This window comes from Ictidomys tridecemlineatus, chromosome 8, assembly GCF_052094955.1.
Source record: "Ictidomys tridecemlineatus isolate mIctTri1 chromosome 8, mIctTri1.hap1, whole genome shotgun sequence".
In the NCBI taxonomy this organism is placed as follows: domain Eukaryota; kingdom Metazoa; phylum Chordata; class Mammalia; order Rodentia; family Sciuridae; genus Ictidomys; species Ictidomys tridecemlineatus.
This window is the reverse complement of record NC_135484.1, coordinates 123,028,659-123,054,445: the sequence shown is the minus strand read 5'-3', so window position 1 is coordinate 123,054,445 and position 25,787 is coordinate 123,028,659. Positions and strand designations below refer to the sequence as shown.

At 42.2% G+C, this 25,787-nt stretch overlaps 1 protein-coding gene and 1 long non-coding RNA gene across 5 annotated transcripts in view; one reads left to right on the top strand and one right to left on the bottom strand.

The window, feature by feature from the left end:
* The window catches only part of LOC144366285 (uncharacterized), a 121,972-nt gene extending 117,533 nt beyond the window's left edge, over nt 1–4,439 (bottom strand). The window contains exon 1 of the long non-coding RNA XR_013425306.1: nt 4,351–4,439. This is a non-coding gene — a long non-coding RNA (uncharacterized LOC144366285). The remainder of the gene's footprint in view (nt 1–4,350) is intronic.
* Nucleotides 4,440–5,212: 773 nt separating this feature from the next.
* Nucleotides 5,213–22,780, top strand: Trim39 (tripartite motif containing 39). 4 transcript variants are annotated; one of them, XM_040282277.2, is made up of 10 exons: nt 7,426–7,878; nt 9,132–9,227; nt 14,098–14,328; nt 15,674–15,696; nt 16,450–16,565; nt 17,472–17,656; nt 20,768–20,868; nt 20,961–21,043; nt 22,285–22,410; nt 22,631–22,780. In XM_040282277.2, exons 1-10 carry the CDS (start codon nt 7,426–7,428, stop codon nt 22,750–22,752), a joined length of 1,536 nt encoding a protein of 511 aa, XP_040138211.1. In that variant the 3' UTR covers nt 22,753–22,780. The 4 variants fall into 4 exon arrangements, with proteins under 4 accessions (XP_005341076.1, XP_040138211.1, XP_040138210.1 ...); XM_005341019.5 differs by lacking the exons at nt 20,768–20,868; nt 20,961–21,043; nt 22,285–22,410; nt 22,631–22,780 and adding an exon at nt 5,213–5,352 and having other exon boundaries at nt 7,419–7,878; nt 17,472–19,453; XM_040282276.2 differs by lacking the exons at nt 20,768–20,868; nt 20,961–21,043; nt 22,285–22,410; nt 22,631–22,780 and having other exon boundaries at nt 17,446–17,615.
* Nucleotides 22,781–25,787: the final 3,007 nt, after the last annotated feature.

Sequence of the window (25,787 nt, the reverse complement as noted above, 5' to 3'; positions counted from 1 at the left end):
ACAAAAAGAAAATAGAAAAAAAAACTAAAGCAGAAATGAAAATGAAGTAACAATCAATAGGAAACTAAGTAAATTCTTATCTACCAACAAAAGTTTGAAAAAATAATAAATGAATACATTTTAATATGAAAATATCATCAATATTATCACTAGCTCCCCTGAAGGTAAACAGATGACAGTTGCCCTCTCCTTATTAGGAGACGGGATATGTTCCATATGCTCCAAGACCCCCAGTGGATAAAACCCCATGAAACCCCATGATCCTCCTTTCAGGGGATCCCCTTGCTCAAGTTCATATAAGATCAGTGCTCTGACTGAACACATTGCCTTTAATCACGTTTCCCATTCATGTCTTCCATCACAAATCTAATGCCTTTTCCACCTTAATTAAGCACTTAACACACTCTGTGGCTGATATTTTGCAGATTGAGATGCAAAAGTAAAACTAGCAAGAATTTTGCTTCTTCAAAAGTTCAGTAGGGGCTGGGGTTGTGGCTCCGTGGTAAAGCGCTTGCCTGGCAAGTGTGGGGCACTGGGTTCAATCCTCAACACCACATAAATGTAAAATAAAGATATTGTGTCCACTTAAAACTAAAAAATAAATATTAAAAAAAAAGTTCAGGAGGGGCTGGGGTTATGGCTCAGTGGTAAAGCGCTTGCCTGGCAACTGTGAAGCACTGGGTTCAATCCTCAACACCACGTAAAAATAAATAAATAAAGCAAAGGTATTGTGTCCAACAACAACAACAAAAAATTTATAAAAAAAAAATTTCAGAGGATTCCATCTTACTATGAATGTTAGCAACCTAAGCATTGGATCTTGCTCCTTTTGTTTCTTAGTAAGTTGAGAACTTCCATTTTCATTTAAATGAAGAACTTTGTGGCCATTATTAAGCAAGGATTACTTACATATAACTTTTACAATGTCACACTCCTCTGTTAATCCAATAACTGAGGTGATAGTAAGTGACTAATGGGATGGGTAGTCCATGCGGTATACATGTCATATGGATAATTCACATTCCCTGGGAACAAGACAACATGAAATTTCATCACACTATTCAGAATGGTACACAATTTGAAACATTATTTCTAGAATTTTTCATGTAATAATTTCAGACCACATTTGCCCACAGATAAATGAAAAACAGAAAGTGAAACCACAGACAAGAGGGGATTAATCTGTCTCATAATATACTGGTTTATATATAAATAGATGCATACACAAAACATAATGATGTGCTAGATGGGAAACGAAACTGAAAGGATATACTAAAATTTTAAGATTCCACATCTCCTGAACCAGCAGTCCAACTTCCAAAAATTTATCCTGCTAATACAATGGCATGAAAATACAGACTTGAAAAACAAAGATGTGGTTCTATGTCACTGACCTGAAAAGTAGCAGGTTTGAAGTAAGTATAAAAATCAAACTGAAGATGGCTTTTCTGTACATTTGTAATATTTCATAATAAAAGAACTGAAAAACCAGCCTCTGCCTCAGAGCAAAGCCTGTCCAAAGAAGGGGGCGTGACCCTTGTCCTTGGAAAGATCCACAGAGCACTCTTAGGCACATACCCACCCCGCTGAGTTATCTACAAATAACAGGAGAGATCTGCCTGTGGCAGGTAGCCTTGACTCAGTCAGGCTAGGTGGGGGACCCATAGCAACCCCCAGCAGCCACCAATCAGCATGAAACAGGGAAAATACCTGGGATGCCAGATGACCCTCCCAGTAGATTATGGTGGTTGATAACATGTTGGGAAACCATGTAGTTCAGCAGTACTCCCCTCGTGGCTTAAACCAATCAATTCAAAGGAATCCCCCTCTTGTACTTACCAATCACCCCTACCCAACTTGTTCCCACCAGTGAATGTACTAATCATGTTTTAGAGTTGTTTTATGGTTTTCCCGCAGTGTGTGATGATTTCCTAAGAGATGCTATGATGTATGTGAAGTCCCTGCTTTCCCCCAAAGAGTGTATAAAACCGCTGCAAACCCTGGGCTGGGGCCTCTCAGCGTCACCAGTTGCTGTGTGCGTGCGGAGGACGGAGCTAGTTCGCAATAAACACCTCTTTGCTGCTTACATCAATCTTGGGTCTCTGGTGGTCTTTTGGGGGTCCCGAATTCGGACATAACATTTGGTGCATGTGTGCATGCATACGTGTGCGCATATGTCTGAGACAGGGTCTTGCTATTTTGCCCAGGCTGATCTGAAATTCAAGATTCTCGTGCCTCAGACTCCTGAGTCACTGGGACTACAGCTGGGCACCACTGCACCTGGATTCCTTTTATTTCCTAGAAGAAAAAATGCTGACCAAAAGTCAGGCACAGTGGTGCATACCTGTAATCCCAGAAACTTGGGAGGCTGAGGTAGAAGGTTACAATTTGGAGACCAGCCTAAGCAATTTAGTGAGACTCTGACTCAAAATAAAAAATAAAAAGAACTAAGTCATCTATTGGTCTCTGGTGGTCTTTAGGGGGTCCCAAATTCGAGCATAACGGAACAAAATGGTAGGGGGACATGAGATGCTTTGCCTTTTCCTGAATAATAATCTCAAAGTCTGGATAGTTAAGCCCTACCCACCTCCATCTCACCTTTTCCACCTTAGCCAGTTATTTGCCCTCACAGCTCATGTATCTTTCTATAAAAAATCCAATGGCTTCATTTCTTCTGTTTTCCTTTCCTGATATAAAAACAATATTTACACCATATATTTAATTTTTAAAAGTTATCTTTCATCTCATTAGTATAGTTCGTTTTTGTCTATTCCTGTGTTAGAAATCTCTTGGTATAAAGCATTAAGACTCACTGTGTGGGGCTGGGGATGTGGCTCAAGCGGTAGCGCGTTCGCCTGGCATGCGTGCGGCCCGGGTTCCATCCTCAGCACCACATACAAAACAAAGATGTTGTGTCCGCCGATGATTAAAGAATAAATATTAAAAAGTTCTCTCTCCTTCTCTCTTTAAAAAAAAAAAAGACTCAGTGTGTTATTCCAGTTTTTCTGAACTAAAATCCCTTTTTAATTTTAAAGAAGGAATACCCTTCTTTATTTAAAGAATATACTTGTATCTTGGTACAGTTACAAATCCAGGTGATCAAGTTCCAAAGGACAAAACAAATTTGTGTTAGAATCTCAAAATTCTTTTATTATTTTGTATGTAAGTAAAGAGACAGATGAAAATAACAGATCACAGCACCATGTTTACCTTCTTTCCCAATTATTCTCTCTTGAAAAATACAGAATACTTCACTATTATTCAGTGGATCACTATGGTCCACTATCTGCCTTTGTATGGCCTGGAAACTAAAAATCATTTTTATATTTTTAAGGAGTGAAAAAGAAAATGTCTTGTGACACATGAAAATTATATGAAATTCAAATTTCAGCATCTACAAAGTTTTATTGAAACACAGCCAAGCTCATTCATTTCATCACATTATATTTTATTCATATTATCTAATGATGTTTTTACATTATAAAGACAGTTGAGTATGGGATGAAAGGACAAAAAGACATTCTCTTTATAGGAAAAATTTGCCAACCTCTGTTCTATATCATACTACATAATCTTCATAATTTTTTTTAATTTTACCAAAACATTCTCCCCTTTTTCCTTCCATATTCAGTATAAAATTCCTTTAATAATCTGTCTCCAATCAAGCACATTCTTTATAGTCTTTAGGAATGCACAACCTCTGGTAATTTCCTTAAACATTCCTGGTCCCCCATGAACAGGAAGCCAGAAAGAAGGGCTTACAAATTTAAATGTTATAAATTAACATATCAAAACCAGAACTCAAATCTCAGCAGCCTCACAATCCCTCCAAGTCAAACCTAAGTCAAGACTGACTGCCCAATTAATGTCTTTCAAACTACCTTACCTATGAATTCAGGTGTTTATGTACTGCTGTTATAATCCCTAGTAGCCAAACTAGCAACGCAGAAAAAAAGTTAATACATATATTTTTCTCGAGTTTAATCTTCAAGTTGTTAGCTACCAGAGACAGACACAGAGAAGCTAAGGGAGAGCAAGAAGAAGAAAAGGTCAGAAAAAAATAGGCCTACTGTAATTAGTTAGCATGTGTGATGCTAAAATCTTTACACTTTGGAAATGTGATGATGTTTTCTGGAATAATAGTTTCTGACAGGAGGTTAAATACAACACGGTGTTTGAAAGCAGAATCACAAAACTTACACAGGAACAAATAGAACCACTTTTTCCCTAAACACTAACATTTGCTCAAACATTCTGCTTGCTGCTATGGAAGGCAGAAGAGGCAAACTACCTTTGCTACCAGCATTGTCACACCCCTCCCAGAATTAACTCCTCCCCAACTCCACCTACCTCAACCAGCACACTTCCCCTTGCATCACTTCTTCCAAAATCAGATCTTCGAAGATCCAGCCGCGGGAGAGCAAAGCAGAGAAACCATGATGCAAAAGTCTTGTGTCTCCCTCGCAAGTATCGTCTGCTATTATGGAAGAACTTAGCCCTAAAATTGGAAAGAATGGGCCTTGGCGCTCACCCGGTTAAGTTTTACTGAGCGCCTGGGGCGGTTGGACACCGAGCGAGAAGCTAAGGATATAAAGGTGAGCAGCAGAGTCGCGATATCCGCTCTAGTAGCTTCCATCCCAAAAGAGGCAGTCAATTTCGATAAAGCTCGCCAAGAAGGGGCAACAAGGGGCATCGGAAGCCTGCCATGGGAAGAGCCTACCTGCTCCTTAAACATTAAAAGGCTAAATCTCAACTAGTCGGAAGTGACGTGCCAGCTGAGACCGCAGGTCCGCCACGCAATTGGCCACCGCCTTAAATAACCATCCTTTCCCCAGACTAACCCGAAGAGAGGAAAAGTGTGGCCGAAAGCCCACAATCTGGGCCTCGACGACTTCCAGCCTCACCAGGATCAGCATCGCTTGGCCAGAGTCCAGGCCCGCAACCTGGACAGAACAGCTCCGCCAACCTGGGCGGTACAGCGCCCTGCGAGCAATGGGCTTCAGCTTTCCATCACGCGCATGCGCCGTCCTCTATCTCCGGAGGAGTCCTCAGGTCATCTGGACGCCGGCATTTCAGCTACCTGCAGCTCCGGGTACCTTCTCACCCTTGACGACTCCTGCTGGTCCTCAACTCCGGCCCTGCTCCTTCCTCTTCCGCAGGCACTGCTAGGCCCTGGCGCGTTAGCCCGCCGATACCCCGGCTTCCACTGACACGAGTCTCCGCGCAGCGCCGCTTCCGCTTCCGGCGAGTATTGTGTGTCGCGCCGCGGGGCGGGGGCGAGGGGAGGAGGAAGGAGGGAGGCAGCTCTCCGGCGGCTCCGCGCCCCGTACTCCCGGACCCGAAGCCGGGAAGGTAGGTGCTGTCCCGTTGCCGCGCTTAGGCCGGGTGCCTGCCCACACCGGCCGGCTCCGCACGCCGCGTCCCAGCGCCCGGCAACTGCGTCACCGGCCCCCCGCACGTAACCACAGCTGCCTCCGCCCGCCTAGGGCCCGGGCGGACGTTTTGCCGCCCCGGCGACGTCAGCGCGTCCGGCGTTGCTTGGCTACCCCGCTGTTCCCCCGTCCCGTTGCCGCTAGTCTCCCCGGGTGAAACTGACGCCGTCACCGCGGGTCTCGGCTGCGTCAGAGCGGCTGGCATCCCACCTTCACGTCACACCTCTTTCTCACCTGGACACGCATCCTTCCCTCCCCGACAACCACGACGTTTCCTCTTTCACCTCTCCAATTTCCCCGCCCCAGATATGGCCGGAGACCACGGAGATGGGGGTGGGACAGAGTTGTGGACCACCCTCATGAGAGGGTCACAAGGTGGAACCTGAACAGTAATAGAAACAAAATGAGGACGTCCCTGAAGTTTGTCCTTCTCCTAAGACATGAGGAATAGGAAAGACCAACCCAGAGGCACGCAGGGCCTACCACTCGCTGTCCTCTCCACTCTATTCCCCCAGTTCCAAGTCGTCTATTCTTCCCTAATGCATTCCTTATTTCTCTTTCCCACCACTTTGCCAGTCTGGATCCATCTTGGTCTCTAAATGTGCATACAATCAACTCATCCAGGTCAGGAGGCCACCTAATGTCAAGAAGACTGGGGAAGGAGCAGACTAGTCAAAGTTGGATTCTAATGAGTGGAGAAAAATCATCCAGCCGAACTTCTCTCTTGATATTGAGGGAAGAAATTATGGCCCAAATAATTTACCAGCTCCAACTCCAAATTAAACACTTCCCACATCATTATACAGAAACAATAATTGTTAATCCAACTCATTACGTAGTCACTTCTCTGTGCATAAACCTACCAAATTTCCTTCCTTTGGTGGGTCTCTTGGGTGTGGTGTGGAGGGCAGAGGGGTTACAGGACTAGAGAAATCAGCTTACTCCATGTATAAAAGTGTTGATGTTTTAGAGATGGAGTGGGGGACTAGTTTTCTGTTTTATAAATCATCCTGATGCATTTCCAACTGAGACTTCACCTGAAGGAGATTTGATTGTCTCCTTACTTTTCTTCTTTTAATTCCAACGCTCCAAAGGCTATTAGTTGCAGATACAGTATGTCTAAGGAATTAGTTATCAGTAGCTATTTTGAAGTCACCACTGAATATTTTGAATAGACTCCAAAGTTCTTTCTTCAAAGAAGTTATTGCCCTAGGCTCAGTGGTGTGTTCTTTAATAGAGTTGCTATACATTTATCACTTTTCAGCAGTTCCAGATATTCAAATACACACAAGTAGAAATGAAAGATTTTATTCCAAGAAGAGGACACACTTCTTCCTCTAGGCTAGTCCTGGTAAAAGGAAGAATAATTTCAAACATTCCTTAAAAGAGGAGATTGTAACCTTTGCCTAACTCATTCAGTTTATTACCCTTTGAAACAGGAATGACAGAGAATCAAGCTAAAGCTCCAGTGAACTCTTAACTCTTATGTGACACTAAACTTTAGAATATACCTAATTTAAGAAATCTTAATATCTCGACTTATGTGGCACTTTTTCATTCCTATGCTCCTCTTCTGTTTGTTAGGATAAGATCTCAAACTAAGATGCAATGATCTGGAACTACTGTTTCTAAGATACAAGTAGGGTGAAACTGGACCAGAAGTATGCTGGGCTAAAGTTCAAGGAAACTCATGTTTCTAACAAGAGGAAACAGAAATAAAAGAGAAGAGAGATGGGAGTTGTGTGTCAGTTTGCTGAAGAGGGGGGAAAAATAAAACTTAGGTCAAAGACTGAGAGTCATCAAATTGAGAAATGGAGAAAAAGAGATTGTATATAGTGGAAGAGAAGATGGAAAATACCAAGTTGGGGTTAAATCTAGAGTTAAGGTTTAACCTGGGGATAAATATCAATCCAGAGATGCAAAAAAAAAAAAATTCATCCTCCGACTAATATTTTTCCTTTCTCTGTCTCCGTACCCATCCCCAAGTTAAATAATGGCAGAGACAAGCCTGTTAGAGGCCGGGGCCTCTGCAGCCTCCACAGCTGCAGCTCTGGAGAACTTACAAGTTGAGGCAAGCTGCTCTGTGTGCCTGGAGTATCTGAAGGAGCCTGTCATCATTGAATGTGGGCATAACTTCTGCAAAGCTTGCATCACCCGCTGGTGGGAGGACCTAGAGAGGGACTTCCCTTGTCCTGTCTGTCGGAAGACATCCCGTTACCGCAGTCTTCGGCCTAATCGCCAACTAGGCAGTATGGTGGAAATTGCCAAGCAGCTCCAAGCTGTCAAGCGGAAGATCCGGGATGAGAGCCTCTGCCCCCAGCACCACGAGGCCCTCAGCCTCTTCTGCTATGAGGACCAGGAGGCCGTATGTTTGATATGTGCAATTTCCCATACCCACCGGGCCCACACTGTCGTGCCATTGGACGATGCTACACAGGAATATAAGGTGGGCCACCAGACGCCTGATACCAATGTGGGAAAGAAGGGAGGAGCAGCAGAGAATGGCATACTCTTTGGGTAGAGGAACTTAAGTTCCTGAGGACAAGACTATATCTGGTCCTCATTATGTAGTTCCCCTCGTAGCTACATAAATGGGGGTACACAGTACATCTGATCAGTTGTCCTCTGCATGAAGAGTCATGGATGAATATTTGGTATGTGTGTCCTTGGAGTATATCATATTTTTCATAAGTGAGTGAAACCTGTGGCAAAGATCAGATTTGGGAAGAACTGAAAAGTATTCTGGTTTCTTCATTCTGCCTCACTGCTCGGGATACTTCTTGTTTTCCCATCGGTATTGGGAATAGGTAACATTACTTTAGACTGATACAAAGTTGAACTCTAGTCTGTTGTTTGCATCTTCCCCAGATAATGGGTAACATGGCGCCTTGTCAGACTTACTGCTGGGACATAGGGTAAATGTTTGAGTAATAGAAACTAAAGATTTTAGTGTCTTCATCACATACTTAATTATATTAATGAAATCTGGAAGCAAGAGAATTAAGGTAATTTATAATATATTACTATATATGTATATGTATAATAATCAAGTAATAATCAATAATAATTAAGTGGGTAGATTTAGATAGGAGGATAGGTTTAAAGAAGGGTATCAGGGTACAAAAGATGGGGTGGAAAAGGACATCCCAGGAACAAACCTACATTCTCAGCAATCTGGAGATTGCTTGGGGCTGGGGATGTAGTTCAGTGGTAGAGTGTGTGTTTAATATGCACAAGGCCCTACTTTTGATCCCCAGCACCACCAAAAAAAAATATTTGGCAATAATAGGCAGTTAGTTGTCCATAAGAAAATGGATAGGGAAGGATACAGAATTGATGAGAGCTAGATTCAGTGGGAGGAAGTTGAGTAAGCAGGATGAATTAGGGCTAAGCTGTAGCAGGAGGAGGGATCTCCAAGAAGTTGACATCTCAAATTGTTGTCTACAAAGAGAGTTGGATCAAGAGATGGTAAAACGGATAGAAAGCAAACAAATGGTTTAAAACAAATGTGATGGAGCTGGGGATATGACCCAGTTGTAGAGCACTTACCTAGTGTGTGCAAGAACTTGAGTTTGATCCCCAACACATACAAAAAAAAGAAGAAGAAGAAATTTTTTAAAAAATGGTTTATCCTCTTGAGCAGTGGATATACCAACCAAACCCAAATGTTATCTCTCCTACTTCCTCCCTAACCCTCAGGAAAAACTGCAGAAGTGCCTAGAGCCCCTGGAGCAGAAGCTACAGGAGATCACTCGATGCAAGTCCTCTGAGGAGAAGAAGCCTGGAGAACTCAAGGTAAAGACAGGCAATCCCATTCATGTTGTTTTACAAAGTATTTGTAAATGAGGGAATTAACTACACATTGTTTAATCCACTGGTTCCAGTATATTAGAAAAATGCTGTTCTCTCAAAAATGATAATTTATTACACTTTATTGTCACTAAATACTGTACTTAAATTACTTGTCATGAATTAAGAATTGAGGAAAAGAATGTAAGCAATGAAGGATAAAACAAGATATCTAATCTGGTAAGTTGAGGGAGTTCTTGTCTGTTTATCTCCTTTTTTTCATTAAGCGAAAGAGATTGCTAAGAAGGTAGGGATAGGACTTTCTTTGAGGAGAGAAGAATTTGGAAGATTCACAAGGGAGAAGGTTAAAAGGAGCTGACTAACAGCCCCTAAAACTGCCTGGTGACATCTGGACCACATTCTAGTAACTCAAGTAAGGTAGAAAATGCAGGTTTATTCCTAGAATGTCCTTCCCCTCCCCATCCTTCACCTGTAGAAGAATCCTGTCATCCTTCAGTTAGAATAAAAGCTACTTCCTATTAGGACTTTCATGACTCTTCAGAAATTAGTTTTATTAAATTTTATACAATTTTGCATCTTTTTCATAGCATTATCTTATTTGTAGAATGGCATTTTGATGTCTAAGTTATTTCTTCTATTGGATGGTAAATAATAAGTAGTAACAAATGTAACTAATATTAGTTCTGTGCATTAATTGAATGGAAGTCCATGGCTTTCCAAATTTATAAGGTCATACTAAATCTTAGGGTTCTGGGCTGGGGTTATGGCTCAACAGTAAAGTGCTTGCCTAGCACGTGCAAGGCCCTGGGTTCAATCCTCAGCACTACATAAAAGGTATTGTGTCCAACTACAACTAAGAAATAAATACTTTTTAAAAAAAATCTTAGGGTTCTTCCCAAGTTGGAAGTCTAAGAGTTCAGGCCACACTTGAGACATTGGGATATAGAAAAGTTAGATGACAAATAGAAGTATATCCTAAGGCCATTTTCAACATGGGTAATTTTAGATACTCTGTAAAGTAAAGATTATTACCCCCAGTTTACACTAGAGAAAAAGAGGCTTTTTCTAGTCCAACATCATGTATCCATTAAGTGGCAAAACCAGGGACACTAGTTCTTTGTAAATCAGTAAGTATTTATTTAGCTCCTGGTATAGGCCAAGGCCTATATTTGACATTATAAAATAATGATGAACAAAAACACAGTCCCTGTCCTCCTGAGCTTAAAGTCAGGTGGAGAAAATAAATAATGACATAGCACAAAAAGCACAGCTGCAAGTTCATAAGACAATAATATAGGTAAGGCACAGTGGCAAACACCTTATAATCTCAGCTACTAGAGAGGCTAAGGCAGAAGGATCACAAGTTCAAGGCCAGCCTAGGTCTTAAGACCCTGTCTCAAAATAAAAGGGGCTAGAATGTAATTCTGTTGTAGAGCACCCTTGAGCTCAATCAACCTCAGTACCAGAACATGGGTGGGGAGGGGAGGAAGACAGCATAGAAATCTGATCTTGTTAAAGGTTTCCTGAAGAAGTAATAAGTATTTAGAGTGGAAATTCAGGGATCACCAGAAATTAAACATGGGTTTTAAAGTAAAAACACTAATTATTTAATAATGAATGATAATATTTCAACAGAAAGCAATTATTATTTTAGTGCTTCATATATTTTACCAAAGCAAACATTCAGGTTTTTAAAAACTTGAACAAATTTTTATCACAAAAATAAAACTCAAAAGTCACTGATTATTCACCAAGTATTTTCACAACATTCGTGACTTCATACGTGTACTTAGAGTAATGATGTCTAGCTCATTCCACCCTCTTGTCCCCTCCCTTCCCCTCCCTCCCCTTTGCCCTATCTAAAGTTCCTCCATTTCTCTCATGCTCCCTCCCACCAATCACCATTATGAGTCAGCATCCTCATATCAAAGAAAACATTTGGCCTTTTTTAGGGGGGACTGGCTTATTTCACTTAGCATTATATTCTCCAACTTCATCCATTTATCTGCAAATGCCATAATTTTATTCTCTTTTAATGCTGAGTAATGTTTCATTGTGTACATATATAGATATATCAAAGTTTCCTATCCATTCATCTACTGAAGGGCATCTGGGTTGGTTCCACAATTTAGTTATTGTGAATTGTGCCACTATAAACATTAATATGGCTGGGTCCCTGTAGTATATGTTTTTAAGTCCTTTGGTTTAGAACAAGGAATGGGATAGCTGGGTCAAATAGTGGTTCCATTCCAAGTTTTCCAAGAAATCTCCATAGTGCTTTCCAGATTGGCTGCACCAATTTACAGTTCCACCAGCAGTGTATGAGTGTGCCTTTTTCCCCACATCCTCGTCAACACTTAAACTACCACAGAAAATATTCTTTTTGTGACTATTTGAATTCGTGTTCTTCCCTTTCCCTCATCTCCACCACATAAAAATGAAGGAAGGAAGGGAGGGAGGGAGGGAGTGAGTACAACTACAGCTAAAAAAATAAATATTAAAAAAAAAAATAGTTGGTAGAGGTTGAGAGTATAGGAATCCCCAGTACAGCAAAAAACAAGTTTGTAATTAACTATGCTAAAATGAAAAGTATAGATGAACTAATCTATCTACATAATTTTAAAGAGACTATTATATCCTAATGTAATATGATATACCATAGACATATTTATAATAAAATATGATGTATAACATTTGGGTATGACAACTCTGAAAGACACTATAGCATAGTTGTCAGCTTGCACCTACATGCAACATAAATAATACAATAAATACTTGTTCAAACTGAGGCAGATGTGTAGTAATGTGACTCAAATTCCACAAACAGCTCTTGGTGACATGATTTTTCAAAAGAATGACTTTTGCTGAAGCTCTAATAAGATCTAGTCCTAATGAGTTTGTTTAGTTATTCCCAGGAAATTCTGGTATATTTAAACCATGTAAGAATTCCTCTGTGTGTTTACATAAAATGACATTCAAGTCCATACCTACATGTTTAATATCCAGCATAACATAGAAAATGATGAAGGAAGCTGGGTGTGGTGGCACACACCTATAATCCCAGTGATTTGGAAGGCTAAATCAGGAGGATTGCAAGTTCAAGGCCAGCCTCAGCAACTTAGTGAGGCCCTTAGCAATTTAGCAAGACCCTATCTCAGAATAATAAGGGTTGGGGATGTGGCTCGGTGATTAAGTGGCCTTGGGTTCAATCCCCAGTACCAAAAAGAAAAATGATGCAAGACAGTTTACCATGTAGGATTGTCTGTCACACATTGGAGGAATAATAGCCTTAGAGGGACATGACACCCTTGTTAAGAACCACTGTCCTACAAATACAGAGTGAAAAAAGAAAAGGGATGGTGGGTTTTAAAGAAGGGAAATCTGGGACTGGGGCTGAGGCTCAGTGGTAGAGTGTTAGGCTAGCATGTATGAGACACTGGGTTCGATACTCAGCACCACATATAAATAAATAAAATAAAGGCATTCTGTCCATCTAAAGAGCAAGGGGATCTTTTCTTTCTTCCTATTTACCACTGTTAGGAATTTTAAACTTTTGCCTATATAGCACCCCTAAGCATGCTGGCACACAGGCTGTATCTTACTCCATGGCAAACATGAGAATATATTCTATTCTAGTGTGCACTTGAGAATGCAGCAGTAGAGAGTGAAGCGGCAAGTGGCCCTGGAACTAGAACTAGTCAGCCTCCATTGGGAACTAGCTTGCAGTGCAGAAATGCCAGGCTTGTAAGGCCAGCCTAAGCTTTACATTCTCTCCCTCTCTTTGCCGTTAGTCCTGCCATTCAGTCCTTATCCACTGCCTTACTTCCACTTTTCCCTCTTGGGTTGATGCCTCCTCATCAGTCACATGAATCCTCCATTCGGGAGATCATTTCTTATTTCAGGGAGGAACAAGAGAGGATGCACTGAAATCCTTAGTGATAAGGCTGATGTTGGAGTCTTACATTATCAAATCTAAGAGTGTTAGAGGTTTAAATGTATGTGGTGGCATACAGAAGGCATATTCCAAATTTCAAGCAACTGATTTACTAAAAAACATCCATAACCTGTTTCTGGGATGAAAACTACCAATTCTCAGAAATAACTTGAAACTATTTAACAGGTTCAGTTCTAAAATCTGCATATATGCTTTGTAACAACCCACTAATACAGTTTGTGATAGTTTTCCAGTTCTCTGTTTTTTATCAAGTAGATATCTTACCATATACAAATGATGACAGTCTTATCTTAATTTTCTAGTATTTTTACTTTCTCTTTGTTAACAGATTATATAAACTTCAGAGTTGGGAATAGCAGAAATATCTCTAGTATTCATAAATAGTAGATGTTATATTATTGATTTCTTATATCTTCAATATATTTTATTAAAACATGAAAATTAACTTTTGAGAAGTTTATTTACTGACAAACTTAATTTTCTTAGATAATGGGAAGGAGAGTTAGTAATCTCTCAGTAGGCTGGGTTTGGTAATGGCATGCCTGTAATCCCAGTGACTAAGGAGGCTGAGGCAAGAGGATTGGCAAATTCAAGGCCAGCCTAGACAACTAACAAGACTTGTCTAACAATAAAAAGGCTGGGATGTAGCTCAGTAGCAAAGTGCCCTGGGCTCAATCTCAGTTCTGCAAAAATAATTAAATCAGTTTCCCAGTGGTCTCCACTATCAAGTCATCAGTGGGTAATGGCACCATTCTTTATAGATTTCAATAGAGAGAAAATGTGTCCTGTTAACTTATTTCCAATGACACTGGAACTCTGTAAATTCATGTACCAGGTGGGTCATGGAGAAGCTACCCCCAAGCCCACTGATCCTGCTGATACAATATCCTCTTTCCTCAGAGACTAGTGGAGAGTCGTCGACAGCAGATCTTAAAGGAGTTTGAAGAGCTTCATAGGCGGCTGGATGAAGAACAGCAGGTATTGCTTTCAAGACTAGAGGAGGAGGAACAGGACATTCTACAAAGACTTCGAGAAAATGCTGCTCACCTTGGGGACATGCGCCGGGACCTGGCCCATTTGGCTGCCGAGGTGGAGGGCAAGTGCTTACAGTCAGGCTTCGAGATGCTTAAGGTTCGACCTTTGCCCCTGCATTGCCCCTCAGGTGGAACACAGTATAGTTTTGCACAGGCCAGTCTGTCAGTCAAGGGTGCTCACTCCCTTGCTCTACTTCCCCAAGTCCAATTCTTTCTTCCAGACTTACACAGAGGATCTTTTTCTACAGCAAGCTTCTCTGATTTTTCTCATCCCCTTCTAATCATTTTTGTGTTCTTATGTCTCATCAACAATTATGTGCTTAATTTGTTTTTGGGGTTTTTGTTTTTGTTTTTATTTTTTGTTTTGTTTTTATTTTTTTTGTTTTGTTTTGTTTTTGTTTTTGTTTTGATTTTTCTGGTGCTGGGCATTAAACCCAGGGCCTTGTGCGTGAGAGGCAAGCACTCTACCAACTGAGCTATATCCTCAGCCCTTGTGTTTAATTTGTCCCAGAGGAAAAAAAAATCACCCTTGAGAGGAGTCTAGTCTACGTAGTAAAAAACTATGCATTAAAAATTTTGTAAATATAGTTTCCATTACTTTTTTCATCCTAATACTTGATTTACCTAGTGCTAAAAAGAAAGTTAGTTTAAAGGATACTTGAAATTATGTATAAATAATAACATTGCTTTTGATATGTTAATGATGCCTCTAAAATGTTTGAAATAGTTTTGTTCTCTTCAAAAGATGCATAATGTTAGTAAGGCTATAGGGTACATATTTCTTAAGAGACCAGGATACCAGCATTTGAATCAGTGAAGCTTCATTGTATGTTGTTTATCTACATGTTATGTATTGCTTGGTATTGATTGCCGTCCTTTCATGTATGTATGTTCTGCATTAAATTGGGAAATCCTCGTAGGGCAGAAATTTGTCTTCTTTGTCTTCTGGACCCCAAGTATTCTCAAATCAGGGTTGGCACACACTTATTGTTTATTAACCCGTGCCAGATAGGGAATACCAAACCACAATGGGAAAGTGTGATTTGTTCTATGCCACCAATCTGGAACTATCTGTACTGATTCTCGAGGAGACTGAGGTATGTGATTGGTACTTGGGGAACAGAGTAAAGAGAGACACAATATATATACCTTGCAGGGAGCTCCCAGTGTCCTTGAGGAGCAAAGACAAACATACAAGAAACCATTTGGAAGTGATATAAATTACCAAGCTTCCAGATGACCAACAGTTGAAAGTGGAGATTATTTTAAGAGAGATGTATTCAGATCCCTCTGGAACTCTAACCCTTGCATTATAACTATCAGTTTGCACTGTGCCTATTCTATAGATCTAGAACTTTGGGGATGAGGAGGGGGGGGACCTTTTGCCTTCAGGACGCTTGAATACCAGGACCAATCTTGCTTTCTTTTCTCATTTCCTCTAGGATGTCAAAAGTACCCTGGAAAAGTAAGTGATTCTTATATCTTTCTGAGTAAGTTAGGTCTTGGCTTAGAGACTAAAGGTATTATAATGATTTGGGGTAGTAAAGATGGGAGAAATCGTGCAGCATCTGGATAGGACATGGGAGAGGTTCATTGTAGCCATGAAGCCAGGTAGAGAATAAATCATTAAAAGTAATAATTCCTTACTTTTTCCCCTTTAAACATCAGTACTTGGTTGGTAAGGACAATGATAATGTAGAACCATATTCTGCTTGTACCTATGGATGGAATTGTGTCGAAACAAGAGGGCAGGAGAAAGGGGATGGGAAAGCAAGAAGGATGATTATCATTTGCATGATAATCATCTTATACTAAGAATACCCCATGCTGGGCACCATGAGGCATGCCTATTAATCCCAGCTACTTGAAGCAGGAGGATTGTAAATTCAAGGCCAACCTGAGTAACTTTAGTCTCAAAATAAAATACAAAAAGGGCTGGGGATGTTAAATAGTGGTAGAAGTGCATAAGGCCCTGGGTTGGATTCCAAGTACAGAGAGAGAGAGAAAGTAAGTTTAGAGGTTTATTCTCAAGATAAGTATCAGTGTAGGAGAGCACATGGCTCTCCACCGATAACACAAGAAAGCAGTTGTTTTCAGGGAGAAGATAGAAAGTGGGAAGATGGAGAATTTTAGTTTCTCCCTAAAGTCATCTGAATATTCACTTGACTGGTATCCCCTGACCCTGCCCTTTCTCCCCCTATCTTTCTATCCGTCCTAGATGTGAGAAGGTGAAGACCATGGAGGTGACTTCAGTATCCATAGAGCTGGAAAAGAACTTCAGCAATTTCCCCCGACAATACTTTGCCCTAAGGAAAATCCTTAAACAGCTAATTGGTGAGTTGCTCCCAATCTTTTTTTTTTTTTTTTTTTTTTTTAGAGAGAGAATTTTTTTAATATTTACTTTTTAGTTCTCAGTAGACACAACATCTTTGTATGTGGTACTGAGGATCGAACCCAGGCCGCACGCATGCTGCCAGGCGAGCGCGCTACGGCTTGAGCCACATCCCCAGCCCAAGAGAAAAGTCTTTAAATCCTACCTTATATGGGCTTCAATTATTTCGTGCCCACTCCTACCTCCACCCCTTTAGTTGGCTTTCGGTCTCACCCTGAGTCACAGAACTCTGAGTGAAAGGAAGCCATAGATGTCGTCTACTTCTAAATCTACATTTTTCTAAATAGGGACCCAGAAAGGTTAAATAATTTACCCAAGACATCAGATGAAGTGGCCATAGAATTTACCATCTCAGCTGGGGCAATGCTGAGCATGAACAGGAATATCATAATATTTATGCAGGGAAAATAGTCATAAAGCAGAACCATTCCAAGAAAACAGATACATGCTAACCTTGTCCCTAGACCATACTGCTGACTTGCTCTGGATTCTTCTTCCACTTTCCATTCTGGCCCTCATACCACACCTTGCACTTTTCCATATAGTGAGATAAATGAAGAAATCAGATGAGGAAAAGACAAGGACAGGAACCTATCCCCACAGAGACTTTTCTTTCAGAGTCAAGAGATCATTATCTGTTTATTTTAGGATCAGGGTGAAAAGTGAAACCTTTGTTGCCTCCTTTTCCTTTGGTGACATTATGGATTGAGAATGTTAACCAACTCATGGTGTTCTGAGAACCTTTAAGGGACCAGGCTCTGTATATACAGGCAGGCTGAAAAAGTGAGGCAGGGGTGTTTAGCTATTCCCATCCTCATCTAGCTCCCCACTCTGGCTTCTCCCGCCAGCGGATGTGACCCTGGACCCTGAGACTGCTCATCCTAACCTAGTCCTGTCAGAAGATCGTAAAAGCGTCAAGTTTGTGGAGACAAGACTCCGAGATCTCCCTGACACGCCACAGCGTTTCACCTTCTACCCTTGCGTCCTGGCTACTGAAGGTTTCACCTCAGGTCGACACTACTGGGAGGTAGAGGTGGGGGACAAGACCCACTGGGCAGTGGGTGTGTGCCGGGACTCTGTGAGCCGAAAGGGCGAGCTGACTCCACTCCCTGAGACTGGCTACTGGCGTGTGCGGCTGTGGAATGGGGACAAGTATGCAGCTACCACTACACCTTTTACCCCTTTGCACATCAAGGTAAAACCCAAGCGGGTAGGCATATTCCTAGACTATGAGGCTGGCACGCTATCATTTTACAACGTCACAGACCGCTCTCATATCTACACCTTTACTGATACGTTTACTGAGAAACTTTGGCCCCTCTTCTACCCAGGCATCCGGGCTGGTCGGAAGAATGCTGCACCACTTACCATAAGGCCCCCAACAGATTGGGAGTGACAGGTTGAGATGTGGGATTAACTGGGGTGAGGCAGGGTCAAAAGCTATGGGCCTTCCTTCTTGTGTCCTGCTGGAACGTCTTGGTGTCTGCCTGGTTCCAGTCCTGAGTCATCTTGGAGAAACACTCTGGCCTCCGGGATGGTTTGTGTGGAGGAGTAGGTAGGACTGGGCTGCATGATGGAGCACGGGTATGTCTCCCTCCTCACCGTGGGGAGCTGGTTGCCAGGAGAATGTCTCCCTGACATCCATCAGGTTTTCTATTGCACAAGGAAAGGTTGGGAAGGAAGGAGAGACTTCCAGAAACAAAAAGTCTATGGGAGAGTCTAACTTGCTTAAGTAGGAGGAGAAAACAGAAACCCTTAGGGACTTCTTTGACCCAGAATAGACTTGTTTTTTGAGGAAAATCACAGGGGTCGGTGTACCTCTAGATTGAAAAAAGATGAATGACCATTGCTGTCATGGGTCTAGAAGTTGAATTTTTCTGAAGGCAGAGTTTGGACATCAAAGTATATTACAAAGAAGATCAGGTAAGAGGACTAAAGCAACAGATTCCTAGAAACCAATGAAGGAGAGGGAAGTTTCTTCGGTGTTCTATTCCCAGGGTAAGGTTGCCATTGTGAGTAGGATTGGCCAGAGGTAGGAATGTGGAGAAAAGGAAAGGATGGGAATAAAGGAGAACCTTTGTCCCTACCTTGGCCTTCCGCTGGCTATTTGCCTGCCTCCTCACAGTCGGTGGTCTCCAAGAAGTTGCACTGCCTGTTCCTCTTCAGAGGCAAGGGGAAGAGATTGTGCAAGACACAGCTACACTTACACTTTTCCCAAAAGAACTTGGAGAGCAGAGAGTCAGGTATTAGAGAAAAGAGAAAAGTATATCTATCCAAAGCCCTGGCCTTAAAGAATGTTACTGAATAACTATTCCCAAGTCATTAGCCTTGTCACCTGGCTCAGGTGTCCAAGCCAGAAAGGAAGAAAGATAAGGGAGTCTTTCTCACCCTGAAGACAGGGTACATTTAGGAAAGGGCTGGATAGGCAGCTTCCTTTTTGCCTGTGCATTGGCCTGGAACTAGTGTTCACAACAGCCTTTTGCTTGTTTGTTGCCATCCTTCACCCTTTGCCATTCCCCTTTTTGAATGTAAATCATTTTAATGTTAGGCCAAAATAAACAACCTATAGGGTATATATGTTGTCAAAAAAAGGTAAAGAGATGCATGCCAAACCAAACTAAAACATCTTGGATATCTGCTGCTTGGGTAATCTTCACAGAAGACTGACACAAGAAGCTGCATTTTACTGAGGGCATTTCAGTTCCTCTTACCACCTCAACAGGACTCTGTCCACTTTCCTCCTCTTACCTTTGTGCCTTGACTGTGGTTCTTTGTGGCAAGATACTTTGGTTGGTAAAAATAATATGGAACAAAGGATCCACTGAAGTGATCTCTGTGTCGAGTGCTAATTTGGGCATGGCCTTATGTTTATTGTAAAATCACTGGGTGTGAACAATGCATGTTCCTGGGTCTTGCCTGCAGTGTTTGATCAATGTCTGGTTGGACCTGGGGATCTCAACATTTTAAATACATTCCTCATTCAAATCTGAGGACCCTTGCTAAATTTCACCTAGAGGAGGTTTTAGCTAATTTCCTTCTTCTGAGAAGGGAGCAGAATATCACCCTCACCTGACTTATACTGCCCTCTCTATCTTAGTGTTCAATCATGTTTTGTACCTCCAGTTTTAATTCCTCTGCTTTTGACCTCAGAAACTAGTTGTCATTAACTGGGTATTGGTGATAAACACAGGATGCCAGACAACAAATGGGAGGCAGAAAGAGGTCAGAGGAGTGTGAAGTTGATGTCTCTGTGGAGAAAGTATGCTGCAGTCTGGGCAGAGGATACTGTTGGCAGTTTGCTGTACATACAACAAGGAATATAAAACTATTCACTGAGCAAGTAGGGATCACCTGCTACATGTCCAGCACTGTAACAAGTGTTTCATTGGTAAGTGTAAAAGTGGAACCAGGCTGTGCTGAGGGCCAGGAGCCCTCCTTCCTTATCCTGCCACCCTCATGACCCTTTCCACTTTGACCTCAGAGGACACCAATTTTTTGTTGTTTTTAATGTAAGCCTCTATTCCTTCAGTCTGTAGATTTTCCAGGAAACTGCCTTTGACTTAGTAGAGCAGAAGGTATAAGTTGCACATAACCATTTCCCCAATCTGTCTGCATGAGGAAACCAGCTTTATCTCCTGAAAATATTTCCCACTTTTAAGAACCTCTCCTGGGCTAGGGTTGTAGCTCAGTGGTCAAGCACTTGCATAGCCCATGTGAGGCACTGGGTTCTATCATCAGCACCACATAAAAATAAAGGTATTGTGTCCATCTACAACTAAAATAATAAAAAGATCCTCTCCTGCCCATTTGCCGCTCCAGTCTCTACTAAGTAGATCGTTTTAAGGAAGATTGAAAGGAACTCAAAAGTCATAAAGGGATCCTGTGCTGGATTGGCAGAGAACAGGTTCCCAAACCTAAGGCTGCGGGCCTGGGCACTACACCTCCCAGAAGGCCTTGCGCGGGCGCAAGGGGCGGGGCCTGCGAGCGGGTCCGCTTGTTGCTGGGGCGCCCGGATGGCGGGACCAGTGAAGGACCGCGAGGCCTTCCAGAGACTCAGCTTCTTGTACCAGGTGAGTGAGCAAGTGCCGCGTGGGGAAGGGATTCTGGTGCGCCGGGCCCTGGAGTGACCGCTGCCTTCCCCCAGGCCGCCCACTGTGTCCTTGCGCAGGACCCCGAGAACCAGGCGCTGGCGAGGTTTTACTGCCACACGGAAAAGACCATTGCGAAGCGACTAGTCCTGCGACAGTGAGACGGCGCGGGTCTGGGCGGTGGGCGGGACCGAGAAGGAAAGGTGAGGGAGCGCGGGCATTCAGACGACCTTCCCCCTCCGCCCCCAGGGACCCCTCGGTGAAAAGGACCCTATGTCGCGGCTGCTCCTCCCTCCTCATCCCTGGCCTCACCAGCACCCAGCGCCAGAGACGTGAGTGCTCCTGGCAAAATGGGGTGGTTGCGGAGCACGGGAAGAGGGGAGGGCGGGGCCAAACCGCTCCATCCTCACCTGAGATGGGTAGGGCTTTGGATATGCTGGAGCCAGCTTTCTCTAGGTCTGAGTTAAAGGTTTTTTTCTTTGTTTGCTTTTTGTACCGAGGATTGACCTCGGGGACACTCGGTCACTGAGTCACATCCCCAGCCCTATTTTTGTATTTTACTTAGAGACAAGGTCTCACTGAGTTGCTTAGCGCCTCTCTAAATTGCTGAGGCTGGCTTTGAACTCGCTATCCTGCAGCCTCTGCCTCCGCCTCCGGAGCCGCTGGGATTACAGCTGTGCACCACTGCGCCCCGTATAAATTAAATTTCTAATATCCCTGGGACAAACTAAAGTCTGGGCTTGGCTTTTATTCCTATTTGGGTAGAAGAAAAATTATGCCTTAAGAGGCAATCTCACCGAGGCACAATAACAGATACTGTGTGGTAGCACCTTTCATTCGTTCACTCAAGAAATATTTCTTTTCTGCCAGTCGCAGTGGTGCAGGCCTGTAATCCCCGCTGCTGGGGGAGGCTGAGGCAGGAGGATCGCAAATTCAAAGTCATCTCAGCAACTTAGAAGCCCTAAGCAACTCAGTGATACCTTGTCTCTAAATAAAATACAAAAAGAGCTGGAGATGTGACTCAGTGGTTGAGTGCTCCTGAATTCAACCCCTGGTACCTCTCCCCCCCCCCAAAAAAAAAGACCTTATTTGCTAAAATATGTCAAGTACTGTATTCAAATTACACCCTGGAGAGATAGACTAAAATAGAAACAAAAGAATGTAGGGGAGAAAAATGCTTTAATTGAGAGGAGGGTAAAGTAGAATGCTGAATTATTTATGCCAGTGGTGATGAGGTACATGGTAAATAAAGGGAGCTAGAGAGAGAAATTCTAAGCATGGATGAGAATTTCCAGACTTGAGAATTTGTGGTACTGTCAAGGAAATCAGAGTTGGGGAGGCTGGAATTTGAGTTCGCAGGAACAAGAGTTAAGGGAAACAATCCATATCTTTATCCTGTTAAGGAATTTAGTTTTTGTCTTAAAATTCCAAGAAATTGATGGAATTGGTGCTGAGGCCTGATGCCATGAAATTTACATTCAAAGTGGGAGTAGGGAATAGGATTCCTACTGGAAAAACTTGGAGGCAAAAGGAGGAACCTGGGCACTTTTCCTTTTTCCCACCTTTACCCCAGGCCGCAGGGGACAACGCTGGACAATACAGACCTGCCTGACATGCCAGCGCAGCCAGAGGTTCCTCAATGACCCCAAGCATCTGCTCTGGGGAGACCGGCCTGAGGCTCAGTTGGGGACCCAGGCAGGTAAGAGGTGGTAGACAAAAATAGGGTCTATGGGGCTAGGGATATAGCTTAGTTGGTAGAGTACTTGCCTCGCAAGCACAAGGCCCTGAATTCAATCGCCAGCACTACCAAAAAAAAAAAAATGGAGGATATAGAGGACACATAGGTGGTACTGGTTGATGTAAGGGGTGCCAGTCTTAGAAAACTAATTCTGCTTCTCTAATTCTGCTGATCTCTCCAGATTCTAGACCACCGCAGCCCTTGCCAAACACAGCTCATCCCATTCCAACCCACTTTCCTAAAGAGCAAGCGCAACCTCAGGTTCCAGTAACCAGCGACGGATTCATCCCATCTTCCAGATAAATAAAGTTTAATTCTTTTTCACTTTGAATGATTCTGTTCTGTGGGTATTTTAATTCCCAGTTCCATTTTCCTCTATTTCTGTCTGTATTTCTTGATCACCATCTGACCTCTCCTTTATCCTTCCAATGTTTGTACTCCCAGCATACTGTAGGGAGATCCCAAATTCTATAGACCACTTAATCCCATTAAGCAGTTCTCCTTTCCAGAGCCTTGACTCCAGTGCCCCATCACTGCTTGCTCAGGGCAATACTGTGTTTGGGACTTGTGTTTCACAGTTTCCTGCAAGAATCTGAATTCCTTGGAGCATTCCATATTTAGATAGCCCTGACTGTTGACTAAAGACAGAATATCTATGTTGCTGCTGCTGTTTTTATTTAAGCAAGGGTGAAAAGATAGCAGTGAGGGAATATTCATGTCTTTCTTGCCTACTCAGGGTTGGTCTTTTCCTTATCTCTGAGTAATCTACAAAATTCTGATCAGGGAAATGGTACAAACTTGAAATAATAAGGCCAAGGGTACTAACAGAAGGATACTGGCAGATAGTACACAAGTATACCCATAGGTAAACTCTCAAGTTTTTCTTGAGAATTGGTAAAAAACTAAAATGCTTTCTAAGAGAACCCTAGAGAGCCTACTCAAGACAGAATTCCCAGACTAACCTCTTTAATAGCTTCCAGGTAGTCATGTTACCCCCCAAATACACAAATTTACTATTCCTAGAATGCAGTTTTGTTTCTTCCCTTTCTCTTATAAACCCTTTGTTGCACCTCTCTATTGTTGCATGAAAAATCACTTCAGGGGCTAGAGTTGTGGCTCAGCGGTAGAGTGCTCGCCTAGCATGTGCGAGGCGCTGGATTCAATCTTCACCACCTAAAAATAAATAAAGGTATTGTGTCCAATTATAACTAAAAAATATTTTTTTAAAAAATCACTTCATAATATCATGGCCTAATATAGCAATGAATCTTCATTAGGAATTCTGAAAGATCTTAACTGTAATTCTGTTCCATATGGATGGAATCAGCTAGAGTCATGGCTGCATTTAGCTAGTGGCTGGTAGGTAACCTGGAAGACCCAATAATCTAATATCCTCTTGGCCAAAGCAAGCCATGTGGCCAATTCAACATGGAAGGGGCTGTGTCAGAATATGAATACTGGGAGGTTCATTCATTCCCTGGGGACCACAGATATAATCTACCACTTGCCTTTGCCCCTGACTTTGTTTCTCCACTGACTCCTTCATGTGTCTGAGAATACAAGTAATGAAATGTTTCTGAGTTATTATTTGACAGTTCATTTCTGGAATTGTGACTACTTGAATCAGTTATGACAGCCAACAAAAACATGTAGCCTGAAAGTACATGACATGCATATCTGGACCCTTGGCATCTTTGTCTCACCTTCCCTGGCTCCCCAAGTGAGTCTCATTTCAGTTCTGAGCTCAAGATTGTTTTGAGTGTTTTCTGATGTCAGGTGATGAAACATATCCAGAGTAAGTAAGCAGGGAGAACTTTGAGAGGCTTTTCATTTTGTTTGTTTCATTTTGAGGATTGAATCCAATGGGGCTCTACCACTGAGCTACATCTTATTTTTTTAATTTTGAATCAGGGCCTCACTAAATTACAGAGGCTGGCCTCAATTATGTAATCCTTCTTCCTAAGCCTCCCAAGTAGCTACAGATACAGGTATACACCATCATGCCTGGCCTGAAAGCCCTTCTTGGGGCTAAAAGGGGGGAGTAAGAATGTAGCTCAGTGGTAAAGCACTCCTGGGTTCAATACCCAATACCACTAAAAAAAAAACAAGTTCAGTGACCTCTGTCTGAACCAGACTTTGGTGATATAGAAGTTCCTTCCGTTTGACATATGGATGGTGCTCTGAAAACTGTCCCCATTGTTTTTTTCCTTTTATTTTCATTTTTATTTTTGTTTAGGCACTGGGGATTAAACCTAGGGACACTCGTATCACTGAGTTACATCCTCAGCCCTTTTTATTTTTTGTTTTGAAACAGGGTATCACTAAGTTGCCCAGACAGGCCTAGAACTTGTGATCCTTCAGCTTCATCCTCCCTAGTGATGGATGATAGGCATGCATCTCAGTGCCTGGCTCCCGTCTGTTTCTTTGGTTTTGGTTTTGTTTTATTAAATAAATATTTTTATACCCCTATTGAATCCAAAAATTCTAGAACTTTTTGGCACATTTATGTATTAATGGCTAGGAAAAGAGAGGTACTTTATAATCTTACTTGATGACTTAATGGACTTTGCAAAAGAAACTAAATTTCAATTGAATGCATAAGCCATAATGACAGATTTGGAATGAGAGGCAATCAAGGCTTCTAAAAGCAAATTTTAAAGTAGTATAGATAAAGTTTGTTTTTTTTCAATCAACCCAACCCATTTGTTGGAAAATTGGAATATGTAGATTGGTCATTCGATATGGGCAATGACAAAAATTCAATGTAAATGTGTAGCTAATAAAAAAATTCAATTTAAAAATGTATCACAGGGGCTGGGGATGTGGCTCAAGCGGTAGCGCGCTCGCCTAGCATGCGTGCAGCCCGGGTTCGATCCTCAGCAGCACCACATACCAACAAAGATGTTGTGTCCGCCGAGAACTAAGAAAAAAATAAATAAATGTTAAAATTCTCTCTCTCTCTGTCCCCCTCTCTCACTCTCTCTTTAAAAAAAAAAAAAAAATGTATCACAGGGCTGGGGATGTGGCTCAAGCGGTAGCGCGCTTGCCTGGCATGCGTGTGACCCGGGTTCGATCCTCAGCACCACATACCAACAAAGATGTTGTGTCCGCTGAGAACTAAAAAAAAATAAATAAATATTAAAAATTCTCTCTCTAAAAAAAAAAAAAAATGTATCACAGGGGCTGAGGATATAGCTCAGTCAGTAGAGTACTTTTCTTGCATGCACAGGCCCTGGCTTCAATCCCCAGCACCACCAAAGACAGAAAAAGTATCATGGACTAGAGATATAGCTCAGTTGGTAGAATGTTCGCCTCACATGCACAAGGCCCTGGGTTCA

Coding starts and splice junctions, on each gene's coding strand:
- Trim39 (XM_040282277.2), top strand. CDS start 7,426: ATGGCAGAGACAAGCCTGTTAGAGGCCGGGGCCTCTGCAGCCTCCACA. Junction 7,879..9,131: donor ATGCTACACAGGAATATAAG/GTGGGCCACCAG, acceptor CCTAACCCTCAG/GAAAAACTGCAGAAGTGCCT. Junction 9,228..14,097: donor AGAAGCCTGGAGAACTCAAG/GTAAAGACAGGC, acceptor CTCTTTCCTCAG/AGACTAGTGGAGAGTCGTCG.